This window comes from Octopus sinensis, linkage group LG10 (genome assembly GCF_006345805.1).
Source record: "Octopus sinensis linkage group LG10, ASM634580v1, whole genome shotgun sequence".
Taxonomy (NCBI): domain Eukaryota; kingdom Metazoa; phylum Mollusca; class Cephalopoda; order Octopoda; family Octopodidae; genus Octopus; species Octopus sinensis.
In genome coordinates this window covers 79,749,572-79,765,328 of record NC_043006.1, presented here as the reverse complement: position 1 = coordinate 79,765,328, position 15,757 = coordinate 79,749,572, and the positions used below count along the sequence as shown (strand labels likewise).

Below are 15,757 nucleotides of genomic sequence, written 5' to 3'. Positions count from 1 at the left end.
AGCCAAATTTCATTTTTAAAAAAAAACTGTTCCCAGCCTGACCATGTTTTAGTTACATACTAGCACTATGACCTGGCAACACCGGGTCATAGTGCTAGTGCATGCATATACAGCTGCGTGCGTTCACACATACACATGAGTACTGTCCAAATCTCCGACCAATTACATACAGATAGCTGGCATTCAATTGGCGTATCAAGTTTCAGGCATTTTGATTGGGTTTTGGATAGAAAATTCACAAAAAAGTCACTTCCATTGATTTTTTAAAAGGCTTTGCGGGGTGACTGGGGAAATGTAATGATGTGCACGACCACCCATAGGCGGTTTTGAATGACCATAGAGAGTGCAAGCCCTCTAACTGAAAAATTGTGGATTTGTATAAAGGATACACACACAGACATTTTGCCATTTATATAAATAGAGATAATATAATGGAGTTCTGATCAAAGCACACCATTTAACTTATCATAACTTTCTTATTTTTAGTATTTTGAGAAAACTTTCACAAATTTGTATTCTACACATTATCTCATACAATTATGCAAAAGGAACAAGTTTCGGATTTAAATTTTTCATTCCCTCACCTCTAAATCCAAAAAAATTTTTACATAAAAATGTTATGGCAGGTTCAATGGTATTCTTCGATCAGGACCCTGCCAATATAATGTATGATCTAGTGATTAGAGTGCTGCACTCACAATCATGAAATCATGGGTTCAATTCTCAGACTAGGTGGTGCATTGTGTTCTTGAGCAAAAGACTTCATCTCCTGTTGCCCAGTAATCACTTTGGCATCTGATGTGCAGTACACTGTTCACCTGTTCAGGTAACATCAATTTGATGGAGGGAGTGAAATTAGGAGCAACATAAGCAGTCGATCACTATAAACAAATTATTTGTGCAGGTCGTTAGGCAAGAAATTGCAGAACCCTCATCTGTTATTGATTAATGAAACAATGATGGGAGAGTTCATAATATGTGTGTGTGTGTGTGTGTGTAATTGTGGGGTAATTGAAATGGGTTGTTGTGGGGGCATTCATGCACCTTCATACATACACCCATACATATTTAGGTGGACAGAATAAAAGAATAAAAGAACTAAATCATATATGGACCCCACAAGGGCCATGTGAGGAGGTTTGATGGCAGAATCGATAGATCCTCAATGGAAATATCTTGTGCTATTTGGTTGTTTGGTTTAAATCCTGCCCAGGTCCACATTGACAGTAATCAATCTAAGTTCAATAAAATAAGCCCTGATACCGTAACCCTTTAGCATTTAATCTGGCCAAATCCAGCCCAAATATTCTACCTGTTTTATGTTCAAATCGGCCAGATCCTGCCTCTCACACCTACCCGACAATATCCTTTTGAAAATTTACAATCACATCATCAAAATCTCAACACTACAATGTGAGAAATGATTAGTTGAAAACAATTTGGAAGAATAAATATTATATTTGTCAGAGTAATGTGAATGCTAAAGGGTTAAATGGCAGTCCCCTAATATGTCCCTAATCCAGCTGTTGAAACCATCATCACAAAAACATATTATTATGATAAAAAATTGTTTAATTGTATAACAGTATATTGATATAGTGCTTCTATATTTGTATCTAATAAATCCAGGTGTTGCTTACACCAATAATGAATTTGTACAGTCAAAAATCGCTGAAGAAGGTGCAATACCTGTTTTGATTCAGCTACAAGATGATTCCTCATGTCCAGAGATGCAAGTAGAAATTCTCACAACATTGGCATGTATTGTTCTACAGAACCAAAATAACCAGACATTGCTTTCAAATGAGATGAAATTCAATTGGAATTGTCTCCTGAATTTGCTACAGTCTCCAAAACAGGTGAGTAAAAGTTAATTTTTTAAACATAAACCCATGTAGTTGCTTAACTGAATTTATGCTTTTATAGTTTTGACTATATATATATATATATATATATATATATACAAGTAGAGATACCCAGCGTTGCCCGTGTTACATGCAATTGAAGAATTAGACTCTTCTGTTATATTTTCTGTAATGAACTGGAATACCTATGTTTCGAATTTCATCAAAATTGCAGATGAGGGTTATTTCCCTCTTTACACATCCTAAAAAAATTGTAATCGTGCTACATGTATCCCATACTACTGATTTTTATGCACATATTCCAAAATTCCAGCCTTATAGAACCTGTTAAATGGATTTTGCTCCTAAAAAATGGAGGTCATGGAGCTCTAGAATGTGAGAATTAAGGCCCCTATTGGGGGTGGGTGTCTTAATGTCAACCAGCGAAGTTGAATTGTTGAGAACCTTTAACTTGGGTCTTATATCTATTGTTTGAATTTCTTTTGAAATATATATTCACTGGGTTTGTAAAAGAGAACAAAGCTACAGGAAACCAAAAGACACAATAAGCAGTCAGCTACCCTACCCTTGTCGTTACCACTCCCAATGTAGGATTCCACACCATCCAGGTGACAGGCACAGCCGTAAGATGCAATTGGAAGGGTGTGATCCAACTGAAATAAACATTAACAACTGTGTGATGTGAGGGCTAAGGAGAAATGAAAGTGTCACCTCTGGAGTTTGCAAATGACCACTATACTGATACGTAACTGGACAGAATAAATTTACAGTCTATAAATGTCTTTGAATAAGCAGTCACTCATCTGGAAAGGCCTTGAAATCATTGTTACCATATGGGGACTATGTGTGACCCAGTGATAATAAAAAGACTGAAAGGAGATCTGCAATCAAATAACTTTACTCAACACTTTGCAACTGAATCATTGGAAGCAAAGATACCTCTCATTTACTTGACAATTTATGCAGCACATTGCAGAAATCACAATCTAAGTGTATGTCAAAGCAAACTCTTACACTGTTGTACCATTGAATTACAAATAATGCTCATCTTTTATGCTCAGGTGACCCTACAGCTTCCAAGAGTACAACTGTATTCTTTGCTTAGATAAAATGACTAAATTGTGGGGTCTTTCTAACTTGTAAGAAGATGAATTTTATAAATATTACTTCATTTGTGTCTAATATCTTGGTTAAAATTTCATCAACAGCAAAAATATATGAATTATCATGGGGGTTATGACCCTTATGCATAGAATATAATTTCCAAATTTCGTAAAAATCCATTCAGTACTTTTGACCTAGTTTTGGATTATAAAAGAAATTACTAAAATTTGGGAGTTAAGGCCCCCATTAGGGTGTCTTAGAATCTTCATGTGAAGTGGAAACTTGGAGAATACTTCTTGATGTGTGTCAATTACCCATGGTTGAAATTTCATCAACATTGAAAATTTATGAATTTTCATGGGGATTCTGCCCCCTTTAAGCCATCAGAAATTCAAACCAAACATATTGCATTATACCTGCCCTTATGCATTGAATCTAAGTTTCAAATATCATAAGGATCCATTCAGTAATTTTGGTCCGTGAAATTGCATGAAACACACAGCATTACCCTTCCCACTAGGCTTGTATTTTGTGTTCTAAATTTCATCATGAATGGATCCTTATGATATTTGAAACTTAGATTCAATTCTTCTTTCCCTTTTCCCCCACTTCCATCCCTCCTTCACAATATCATCCCCACCCACACGCTATTTCCCTTCCTCTTCCTTCTGCCATGCTTATCTTAACACCTTACATATCTACTATCATTTCCAGTGCTCCCTCTTGTCTTCCACCATACTCACTAACTATAACTGCTCCTTGTCTACACCCCACCAATTCTATGCCTTGCTCATCATTTTCTACTCCAAGAGCCACCCTTATCTCTCTCTTCCTACCTAATTCCCATACTGATATTTCTCTTTATGTTTTGAATTCAAATCTCACCGAGGCTGACTTTGCCTTTCATCCTTTCACGGATCAATAAAATAACGTAGCAGCCAGTACTGGATCACTTTGATCAGTTAATATCCCTCCACCACCATCACCACCAATTGTGTGGCTTTGTATAAATGTTAGATATAATTTGATAAGGATTTCTTACATTGGTTCAAAGCTGCAAAGGAGAAATAGAAGATAAAATTATCATCCACAGAAACAACCTTTTGTCATCATCATTTAACATCTGTTGTCCACGCTGGCATGGGCTGGACAATGTGACCAGAGCTGGCAAGCTGGGGGCTGCACCAGACTCCAGTTTCATTTGGTTTGGTTTCCATGGCTGGATGCCCTTTCTAACACCAACCACTTTACAGAGTGTACTGGGTGCTTTTATGCGGCACCACACAGGTACTTTTACATGGTACTGCATGGACACTTTTACATAGTGCCACACTGGTGCTCTTATGCAGCACTGCATGAGCACTGCATATGGCACTGCAGTGTGGAACAAAATCAGACATTGAACTCAAAATATAGAGGAACTAAATCTAAAAACTACAAAGAATTTAAACTGGTGCTCTGCTGTATTTTTTTTTTTTTATCAGGGCACATTTGACTATTACTATGAAAAAGTGCCAATAAAAGTCCAGAACTTACAGGACTGCCAAGATAAATCTAGGAATCCAGGACTTACTACTTCAAACCTTAAGTTCTTCAACCCTGCCTTAATAAAAATAAAATATTTATTTATTTATTCTTATAGGACATACGTTTACGCAGTGGAATGGCATTGACAATATTTTCTTTTAATAACTTATCCTACCAATATTCCATACGTCATACAGGAGCCATTGATTACAGTATATATGAAGAATTTTTGGAGTCACCTGATCCATATTTCAGATCATATGCAGCATTTCAGGTAATTTGAAGAACATAAAATATTTTCCTTTTTGTTTGTTTTTTTTTCTATTATATTCCTGTATTTTCTATCTTCACCTATATTAATGAAAGGTGTTGCAATAATAAAGTTACCTTTCAGCATCGTTTACAAATTTGCCAGGGAGTTAAGTCCTTTCTCTCCATGGATAACCTACAAATCTATAACAGATTTTGTTTTTTTGTTTGGAACTACACTAAAAATACAGTTCAGTTTAATTCAATATTACAGACCAGGTAAGACTTATTGAGTAATGTCATTTTGGGTTGTACAAGATATGATATTGTGTGCATATGTGTATGTTCTAGTTATATATTGTAATACATTTGATGCTGTATCCTGCAAGAAATTTGTTTCCCTATCAGATGGTTCCAGATTCAGTCCCATTGCATAGCACCTCAGGCAAGTGTCTTCTGCTATAACTCTGGGCTGACAAAAGCCTTGTGAGTGGATTTAGTCGAAGGAAACTGAAAGAAGCTCATCATATATATATATATATATATGTAATGGTTTCGATTTTAGTTGTAATGGGAGAAATTGATTGGTAAATGTTATTATGAATTATCGGAGGAGGCAGTGGTAACAATAATGATTTGTGGTTGTTATTGTTTACTGTAAGATGTGAAAGAATGAACAATGCATGAAGTTTTAAGAAAATATTAATTTACTGTTACATTACAATACCATGCCTCGACAGGCAGGTTATGATAAATCCAAAAGCATGTGAAGTTTTGTTTGGGTTCTCATCATTGTTTAATAGTAATTGCAGAGACAGATAGAATGATGTTGTAAGAGAACAGAATCAGAGCTAGTGAGAATTGTAGGGTGTTGTCTAACAGTAAACTTCATTTCTCCCTCTGACCAAGGTTGGTCAACAAGACCTCATTGAGTCGTCAGTCACGATGTTACTGACTGATTTTTGCTTGGGCTGTTGTGCTTGCTTATATTAAGATCCAGAAGGATAGATATATCATTGAGAACAATAGATTTAGTTGGTGGTCTTGTTATCTATTCTAGCTTTTGGTGAAGTAGAAGAGCTTAGAAAGGATCAAGTGGTGAAGACATTATTTTGGCCTAGCTAAAGGCATCTGGAAAAAGTAAAACTGCTGCCAAAGAAAAACCATTGTTCCACCGTGGGAAAAGTTCTGTAGCAGTGTTAGCTTAAATTTGGCTATAGTGGATCAAATCCACTTCATGCATGCAAGATTCGCTACACACATATATATACACACACACATACACGTGTGTGTGTATGTGTGTGTGTCTGTGGATGTTTGTATTTGTACCTTCACATCACTAGACAACTTGTGTTGGTTTGTTTACATACTCTTATTTAAACAATTCAGCAAAAGATCATTCCCAGTACAATAAGTACTGGGAACGATTTGTTCAACTAAACACTTGAAGGTGGTGCCCCAAGCATGGGTGCAGTCCAATAGCTGACACAAGTCATCATCATCATCATCATGATCATAATTTAACGTCTGCTTTACATGCTGGCATGGGTTAGACAGCTTAACTGGAACTGGTAAGCCAGAGAGCTACACCAGGTTCCAGTCTGAATTTGGTTTGGTTTCTATAGCTGGGTGCCCTTCCTAATGCCAACCACTCCAAGAATGTAATGGGCACCTTTTACACGTCACTGGCACAGAAGCTGTGATGTGTCACTGGTACCAGCTACAACTAAGATTTCACTTGGCTTGACAAATCTTCTCAAGCACAACAAATCGATAAAGATCACAATCACTTGTCATCACCTCCATGAGACCCCACATTCAGTCCCTTTTCCCAAACTGCTAAGTTACAGGGATGTAAACACATCGGGTGTCAAGCGATGTTGGGAAGACAAACACAGATACACACATATATATACATACACATATATACGACGGGCTTCTTTCAGCTTCCGTCTACCAAATCCACTCAAAAGGTTTTGGTCGGCCTGAGGCTAAAGTAGAAGACACTTTCCCAAGGTGCCACACGGTGAGACTGAACCCAGAACCATGTGGTTGGTAAGCAAGCTACTTACCACACAGCCACTCCTGTGCCTATACTTATTTTATCATAAATGCAAAACAATATCAAAGAGGAATCGATGTAAGCTTGAATAGTAAACCGCAATATGGCAAAGGATTATTGTATATATTTACATACATGATGATGAACGACATATATTCATACATATATGCATGTGGATATATCTGTAGGAATGAATGTCTGTAGGTGGAGGGTGTGTATGTATATAGTTCAGCTTATATGTACACATGTATGTATATTGTCTAAATTTCTTATCCTCTAGATTGTTGTCCTTGCACGTGTGGTTATGGGTCGCAGTTCTGTATTCCTAACAGCAACTGGTGTATCTATCCTAGTTGAGACACTAAAATCTGAAGACGATGATGTTGTCATCTTAGCAGCTAGCCTTCTCTCAAGCTTATCACACATGCGAGCAGGGATTACAGACGCCATGGTAACTGTTGGCGCCCTTGAATTCCTTATAGAAAAATTGAACACCACTTCAAACCCTCAACTGAGCAGTGCAGTGGCAATAACTCTTGGATATCTCACTTTCAATGCAACTGCATCCAGAAATCTGTTTACTGCTTGTAGAAATATGCCAGGCTTGTATAAAACATTGATCAAAAACTTGAAAGGAAATGCCAAGATTAACTCCAAGTTCATAGATGACTTCAAAATGGCTTGTGACATTGGATTGCCCTCACAATGGTTTGTATGATTGCTTTTGAATTTATACACTTTGTTTCAATCACTGGGTTGTGGCCATGCTGGAGCACTGCTTTCTACATATATTTAGGTTGCTACTTTATTCTATAAAAAAACTGTCATGAACTTCATTAGTTTACAACTGTTTCAGCTGCAACATGTAACACACTCAGATTTGAGTGCTTACGTATCTACCTTATAGCTTCATCAGAGCTTCAAAATTGAAGTAGACTTCATTTTTGAAGCCCCAATGCTATAAGATGATACATAAGCACTCAACTATGAGTGCATTGCATCTTATAGCAGAAACACCTGTAAGCTAATGAAGTTCATAAGAAAATTTTTTATTCCCTTGTCATTTAAATAATTTTTTATTACTACGCTGTACTTGATGCTTTGTTCTGAAGCATATGTATATCGAGTTTTAACAGCAGGCTATTTGTATTGCTATGCCTAAATGAAATAATATATATATATATATATATATATATATATATATATATATATATATATATATAGAGAGAGAGAGAGAGAGAGAGGAGAGAGAGAGAGAGATTTATACTCTTTTACTTATTTCAATCATTTGACTTTGGCCATGCTGGAGTACCACCTTTAGTCGAGCAAATCGACCCCAGGATTTATTCTTCATAAGCCTAGTACTTATTCTATCGGTCTCTTTTGCCAAACCGCTAAGTTACGGGGACGTAAACACACCAGCATCGGTTATCAAGCGATGTTGGGGGGAAAAACATATACACACATATATACATATATATATACGATGGATTTCTTTCAGTTTCCGTCTACCAAATCCACTCACAAGGCTTTGGTTGGCCCGAGGCTATAGTAGAAGACACTTGCCCAAGGTGTCACGCAGTGGGACTGAACCCGGAACCACCTGGTTGGTAAGCAAGCTACTTACCACACAGCTACTCCTGCACCTATATATATATAATGAGAAATACTTCAACGATGGAGATTTTACATTTATATTAAAGCATTGCTACATGTGTTTCAGCATGATGTATTTTTATGGGACCATTTCACCATATCCACAAGATAGGGAAGCCAGCAACAAGTAGCATAGGAGCTCTATCAGAGCACAGGTGTGTGTGTGTGTGTGTGCAAGAAACTAGGAAGAGGAGGACACAGAAATTTCTGATTTGGTACCCAGGTGCACATTTAGTCTACCAGGGTGGGTCCAACTCTTAGCTGTGGCAAAGACAACTAACCCAGGGGATGAAGAACTCTAATAGGAAAACCTGAGGTATGTTGTTCATTGAGTTTGTGGAAAACATTTGCACCCACTTTCAACTACCAGCATTTCCAAAAAAATGTGAATGGTTCTTCACAAGCCTTCTTCACTGAAAACAAAACATCTGTAAAAGATTGTAATAAGAGAACTGAAGTGGCAAAAGAATGGCAGTAGACCAGATTGAATACCCTCCCAATGTATTGTGGGTAACTTCTGAGTCCAAATCCTCCCAACAATATAGAATTCGTTACATTTGTTTGCTTGTTTATTTATTTTTGTCTTGCAGTCTGGAAATAAACGGTGGCTTCCCAGTGCAGAAACCTAACCAATGTATGAAAGGTGAGTGAACAGCAGCTTTCATAGTTTCAAAGTTGCACACATAGTTAGATATACACACATGTACATGCACATACTGGAAATGCTGTGGATAAATGTGTGTGCATATTATATATATACATACATGATTGTTACCAGTGTCGCCTTACTGGCACATGAACAAAACATTTGAGCGAGGTCGTTGCCAGTGCCGCTGGATTAACTCCTGTGCAGGTGGCTCATAAAAAACACCATTTGAGCGTGGCCGTTGCCAGTACCGCCAGACTGGCTCTCGTGCCGGTGGCACGTAAAAGCATCCACCACACTCTCAGAATGGTTGGCGTTAGGAAGGGCATCCAGCTGTAGAAACTCTGCCAAATCAAATTGGAGCCTGGTGCAGCCATCTGGTTCGCCGGTCCTCAGTCAAATCATCCAACCCATGCTAGCATAGAAAGCAGACGTCAAATGATGATGATGATGATATGTATGCATATATGTGCAAGTACATGTATATATATGTTTGTATATACACACACACACACAAGGTTCGACACAGACTGTCTACCATATTCACTCACAAGGTATTGGTCAGTTCAGGATTATATATAGTAGGAAACACTTGCCCAAGGTGCCATATAGTGGAACCAAACCCTAAACCATGATTGTGAAGCAACTTTCTTAACCAGAAAACCTTGCCTCTGCCCACTATTTCATTACCATTTTCACTTCAAAGTGTCACAGGGTGTGCCAGGTTCACCCACCATAGTCTGCATGACATTGTCTCAACTCAAACCAAACTAGCAATCACTAGTGCTGCACTTCAGTTTATAATCACTGACCTGAAGGGAGAAAATACATGCTTCCCAAGAAGCAATGAACTCCATAGCGTATGTCCATGTATGTGTGTATGAATGAGATTGACTCTTAATGTCAGATACTTGAGTGCATCTGTGTTTTAGCAGTCGTAGTTTTATTGTTGTTGTTATCGTTAGTCTTTATGCTCCTCTTTCTTATTTTTCAGTAAACCATTGGTGCATGAATCCGCCACTGGTGAGAGATCATTCAGCTGGTAGTAAATATGGAAAAGGTACTAAAACACACCTACTGCGAACCAAATCTGCCTTTCCCCTCAGACAGAAGTCTCCTCAAAGGAGTAAACCTTTACTGGAAAAGTCCAAAACGATGATTGAAGTTAGAACTACACCAAAGAGCCCATGATCCATTCAACATCCATAGAAATAAAGATAAATGCTATATTGAACTGAAATACATATTACACATTCAACTAAGTACACAGGCACCTCATAGGTAAATAGATACCTTTTGTACATTTTCATCTGTGTGGACACTTCTTTAATCCCTAGCGCGCAACCACAGAGACTGTTCTCCCAACCAATACAGTGTTGTGGGTGCCACTGGATAACAGACTGATGTTATTTCACGCTTTCCGATCCATGATGCTGGCCTGAGCATGCACAAAGTGAACGCTATTTGGTACTTCAAAATTGTTTTATGCACAAAGCATATCTACTAAATTCTAAATTAAATATTTAAATGTATCAAATGACGTTTTTGTTTCTAGAAATAAAGCTTTCAAAAATTACTGCTTTTATTTACTTTCAAGATTCCTGTTTACAAGAACCAACCATTAGCAGTACTCACACACACACAAATGCTCCACCTCATGATTATCTATAATTCTAAATGTTAGTGGACCTTCCAAATGTTGATTTTGGTTCATTGGATACAATAGCAAATTTGTAAACCGAAAAAGTTTTAGTTTACGGAATTGACTAGTATATTAGATATCATAAAAAGGTGGCGAGCTGACAGAAACGTTAGCACGCCAGGCGAAATGCGTAGCAGTATTTCGTCTGTCGTTATGTTCAGAGTTCAAATTCCGCCGAGGTCGACTTTGCCTTTCATCCTTTCGGGGTCGATAAATTAAGTACCAGTTACGCACTGGAGTCGTAATTGACTTAATCCCTTTGTCTGTCCTTGTTTGTCCCCTCTGTGTTTAGCCCCTTGTGGGTAGTAAAGAAATATATTAGCTATCATAATACCATAAACCCACAAAATGATAAATGGTTAAGATAATCTCAGACACTGGCATTTGAATTCAAAGGAATGTATGGTGGCACGGACTGCTTGTGGAATGTTGGCCTTCGCTCCTAGCCAACTGGGTGGTGTCAAAGGCTAAAACAATACAAAGCATATTGTGACCAGCAATAACATCAGATGGTCTGGTCAATACTGTGATATACATATATATGAATACATGTTATTCTTGTCATGGCATGCTTCTTTCAGTTTCTGTCTACCAAATCCACTAAAGGCTCTGGTTGACCTGAAGTTATAGAAGACACTTGCCCGAGGTGCCATGCAGTGGCACCTTGGGTGAGTGAACCCAGAATGATGTAGTTGGGAAGCAAGCTTCTTTATTTCATTTAATTGGCCACAAGGGCCTTACACAGAAAGGAAGCTGCGGGCTGGACACACACACACATAATATGACAAGTGAAATGGTGAAAAATGAGGGCAACAACAACGCCCGCTGATTGCTGTATACCCGAGCACATTGTTCTTTTATAACACATTTCGAGGCAATGAACCTCTTACTCAAATCCTTTTAGGTATCAAAATTAGAATCTTGCCCAACAAGACTCCAAGCCTCAGAAAAACACCTGTACAGCTCCAAGTCGGGCCAATTTAACATAAATCTATAGGTATCCTTGGGGAAGGAATCTATTATCCTGAACAGGTTGTTCTCCCTCATGACCTTCGCAGCCACCTGCGAAGGCCAGTCAGGGTCCTCTGTGCAGGACAGGACCCTTTCCTTTTGAGCTTGCCAACAAAGCGCTCCACTGTCCCTCCCTTATGGAAGAGGACCACAAATTCCTTCTCTATATCATGGAGGGACTGTACAGTCTCCAATTCCTTGAAATTATTTTTCAAAAAAACTTCCACGCAGGCAGACAAACAGTTCTCGCAAATAACTGAGAATAATTCAATTCTCAAATTAAATTAATATGGAGGCGAAACATGCCTCCAGACAGCAGTTCTCACACCTAAGTGAGAAAAACACGTCTCTACTGCAGGCAGACCAAAAGCTCAGAATCCAGTGAGGACTCCTTGCTTGTACAAAAAATAAATCTCACAAACAACGAATTCCACTGGACTCAAGAAGCAAAAAGTCTTACCTTACAGTAGAGCGTCTTTCAAATACGATTTTCGTCCGCTGCACACTAGCGAGGCGACTTCAATGGTACAGTGAAGAACACTAACGACCGGAACCAGAAGCCAGCTTCTTACCACACAGCCACTCCTGCACCTATGTATGTATAAGCAATTATCTCCTTGACATGACATCATGTGATAGTTGAGTCAGTCATGCAAACAGCATCCATTTCCAACCTTCCATAAAAACGTGTATGTATATATGTATATATATATATACAGGGAAACTAAGCCAGGACAATCTGCCATCCTCCACACACCATCATAAACTGCGAGCAGGGTACAAATTGTTGTCCTTAAATGCTCGCAGTTTATGCAACAAAATACATTTGTTCAACGCCTACATCAGAAGTGTTGACCCTGACTTCATCACTGTCACGGAAACATGGGCGCATTCCTTACTCTGTGATGGGGTTTTCAACATCACGGGGTACAACCTCTTCCGTAAGGACCGCACTAACCGCCGTGGTGGTGGTGTGATGGTCTACGTTCATTCAAATTTTTTGGTAATTCCTTGTGCCGATTTGAACGAATCACAAGAAGAAGTTTTTTTCTGTGACGGACGTATGACCATGTCAACACTCCTGCTTGGCGTTGTTTATCGTCCCCCAAATTACCATCAGGACACACAGCTTTGCAACATCCTCTGAGCTGCAGCCAGGAAAACAGCCACTTATGTGTTTATTGCAGGCGATTTCAATCATCCTGAGATCGATTGGGAAACCTTCCGTTGGCCACAGAGTGCAAACGATCTTGTTGAGCTTGTGCTGGACTCAAACTGGTCACAAGTAGTCACCTCTCCAACAAGAGGCGACAACACCTTGGACCTGCTCTTCACCACAACTCCTGAAGCGGTTATCAATTGCACTACGGAGGAACCTTTAGGTGACTCTGATCATGCTATGATCATCGCCAATCTGGCTCTTGCGGGCAACAACACACCTGAACCATCTCCAATCTGCTTCCTTCGATTGGAAGAGAGCAGATTGGAACCTGTACCACACTGAACTACAGCACCCAAACTGGCGTGAATTCTACAACTCTGGAGATGTGAATACTATACTCCAGAGTATCCTGGACTCAATATGGGCAGCATGTGCAGCATCAGTGCCACGTAAACAAAAAAGAAGAACCGCCCCAAAAGGGCAATTTGGGAAACTTCAGCGGTCCGACTTGCCAGGAAGGAACGTCGGACTGCTGAACAGGAATACAAGTTGCATAAATCAGACACCAACAGGAAGAAGCGGAATAAATCCTCCAACCATCTCAAGCAAGTGACAAAAAATGCAGTGCTTGAATTTGAACAGTGCATAGCAGCCAATCCTGACAGCAAGGTTTTCTGGAAATATGTGCATTCAAAGCAGAGACCTCACTCTCCAGTGGGCCCTCTTCGCAACCCTCACACGAACCAGATCACTGACGACCCCAAGGAATGCGCAGAACTCATTGCCGAGTGCTATGCAAACATATTCACTGTCGAAAGTCAAAATGTACCATCTTCACCATCACTAACAGCAAACTCCATAACAACTATGGAATTTACACCTGCAATGCTGCGATGTCACCTTCAAAATAAGCGCAACTATGCCTCCCCTGGTCTCGATGGAGTTACATACCTGCTTCTCAAACGTGGCAGGCACTTCCTTTTACACCAGCTTTCTATTTTCTTCCAGTACTGTCTCAACAATGGTGCTACTCCGGAGCAGTGGAAAACTGCCAGTGTCATTCCTCTGTTCAAAAAGGGTGACCGCACATCACCTGTCAACTATCGCCCAGTCAGTCTCACTAGCTGTATTGCAAAACTGATGGAATCGTGTGTCAGAGAAACACTCTGGAACTTCTGGAGCTCTCACAGTCTCATCCGACCCTCACAATATGGATTTGTCCCTAACTCCAGCTGCAGTGACCAGCTTGTCGAGTTCCTTGAGGACATTACTCAGATCACTGACAGTGGCTCATGGGTGGATGTTGTCTACCTTGACTTTGCTAAGGCTTTCAACTCTGTGCCACACAAAAGGCTTATGGTGAAACTCTCTGCAATGGGTGTGGTGGATGACCTTTTTAACTGGTTGAAATCCTTCATCCTCAGCCGAAAGGAGGTAGTCACAGTTCTAGGACAGCACTCTACACCATATGAGATGTCATCGGGTGTACCACAGGGATCTGTCCTTGGTCCCCTCCTGTTTGTGGCATACATTAATGACATAGATGCCAATTTAAAGAATGCCACAGTATTGAAATATGGAGACGACATCAAGCTGTACCTTGAAATCAAGAGGACTGATCCTGATGTCTACAACTCTTTCCTGCAATCAGACCTAGACACAATGCAGCAATGGATCACAGACTGGCAACTGAAACTGGCTGTGGACAAGTGTACCACCATGCATTTTGGGAAAAAAAACCCTGCGTCCACATACTCCCTCCACAACACTGATATCAAGAAATCCTCTTGCGAGCGTGACCTAGGCATCACTGTCAGCAGTGATTTGCGTTGGACAAAGCATATCTCTAAAATTGTCAAGAAGGCCAAGGGTGTCTTGGCATCACTCAGCAAGACTTTTGTTAGCCGCTCTCCAGCCATCTATTTAAGACTGTATACAGCTATGGTACGACCACACTTGGAATTCGCATCATCAGTTTGGAATCCCTATCTTGCTCAGAACATTGAGCTCCTGGAATCTGTCCAGAGACGTGCAACCAAACGCATACCCTCCATCAGACACCTACCGTATTCTGAGCGCCTTGTTTCCCTGGGCATGGATTCACTGAAGCTCCGGCATCTAGCGACGGACTTGGTAAACACCCACAAGGTTATCAACCACCTCACCAACAACAACACTGAACACCTTTTTGATCTCCTGTGTCTAACACACGTGGACATGCCTACAAAGTCAGAAAACAGCACAGCTCCCATGACTTTCAGAAACATTTTTTCACGCTCAGGGTTGCTGAAGCGTGGAATAAACTGCCTGCATCAGTTGTTGACTGCCATGACACTGCATCCTTTAAGGCCCTCATGCTTCCCGAAATCCGTCGAAACTACACCTGATTATATATACACTTTAGATGAGTTGTAGTGCACCTGAGCACTGTACACAATTATTATTATTATTATTATTATATATACACACAGAGGGATGGAGTGTTTATTAGTCGCTCATTTGACTAAAAATATTTAGCCCAAAAGGCTTCTCTTCATAGTATTCTGGGATTTATTCCAGTTTAACTCAGCATTTGCCAACAGAGAACATTGTTAGTTTCCCTGGATTCTGCTTTATCATCATAATCATCCATATGCAGTGTAAAGACATTCTTCAATTAAGACTTCTACAACCTCTTCATTTATAAAAGTGGAAATCACTTCACATATGCAACAGATGCTGGGATAGAGCAAACTGCATATACACAACTGAATTTAGTTTTTTTTCTTTTTTT

The 15,757-nt window shown here is 39.6% G+C and overlaps 1 protein-coding gene across 2 annotated transcripts in view; it reads left to right on the top strand.

Moving 5' to 3' along the window:
* The window catches only part of LOC115216261 (ankyrin and armadillo repeat-containing protein-like), a 56,336-nt gene extending 45,673 nt beyond the window's left edge, over positions 1-10,663 (top strand). For both annotated transcript variants that reach the window (XM_029785460.2, XM_036506841.1), the window contains exons 17-21: positions 1,630-1,859; positions 4,612-4,770; positions 7,088-7,515; positions 9,054-9,106; positions 10,104-10,663. In XM_029785460.2, the coding sequence (XP_029641320.1) occupies positions 1,630-1,859; positions 4,612-4,770; positions 7,088-7,515; positions 9,054-9,106; positions 10,104-10,300 (1,067 nt within the window). In that variant the 3' untranslated portion in view covers positions 10,301-10,663. The remainder of the gene's footprint in view (positions 1-1,629; positions 1,860-4,611; positions 4,771-7,087; positions 7,516-9,053; positions 9,107-10,103) is intronic.
* The last annotated feature ends 5,094 nt before the right edge of the window (positions 10,664-15,757 follow it).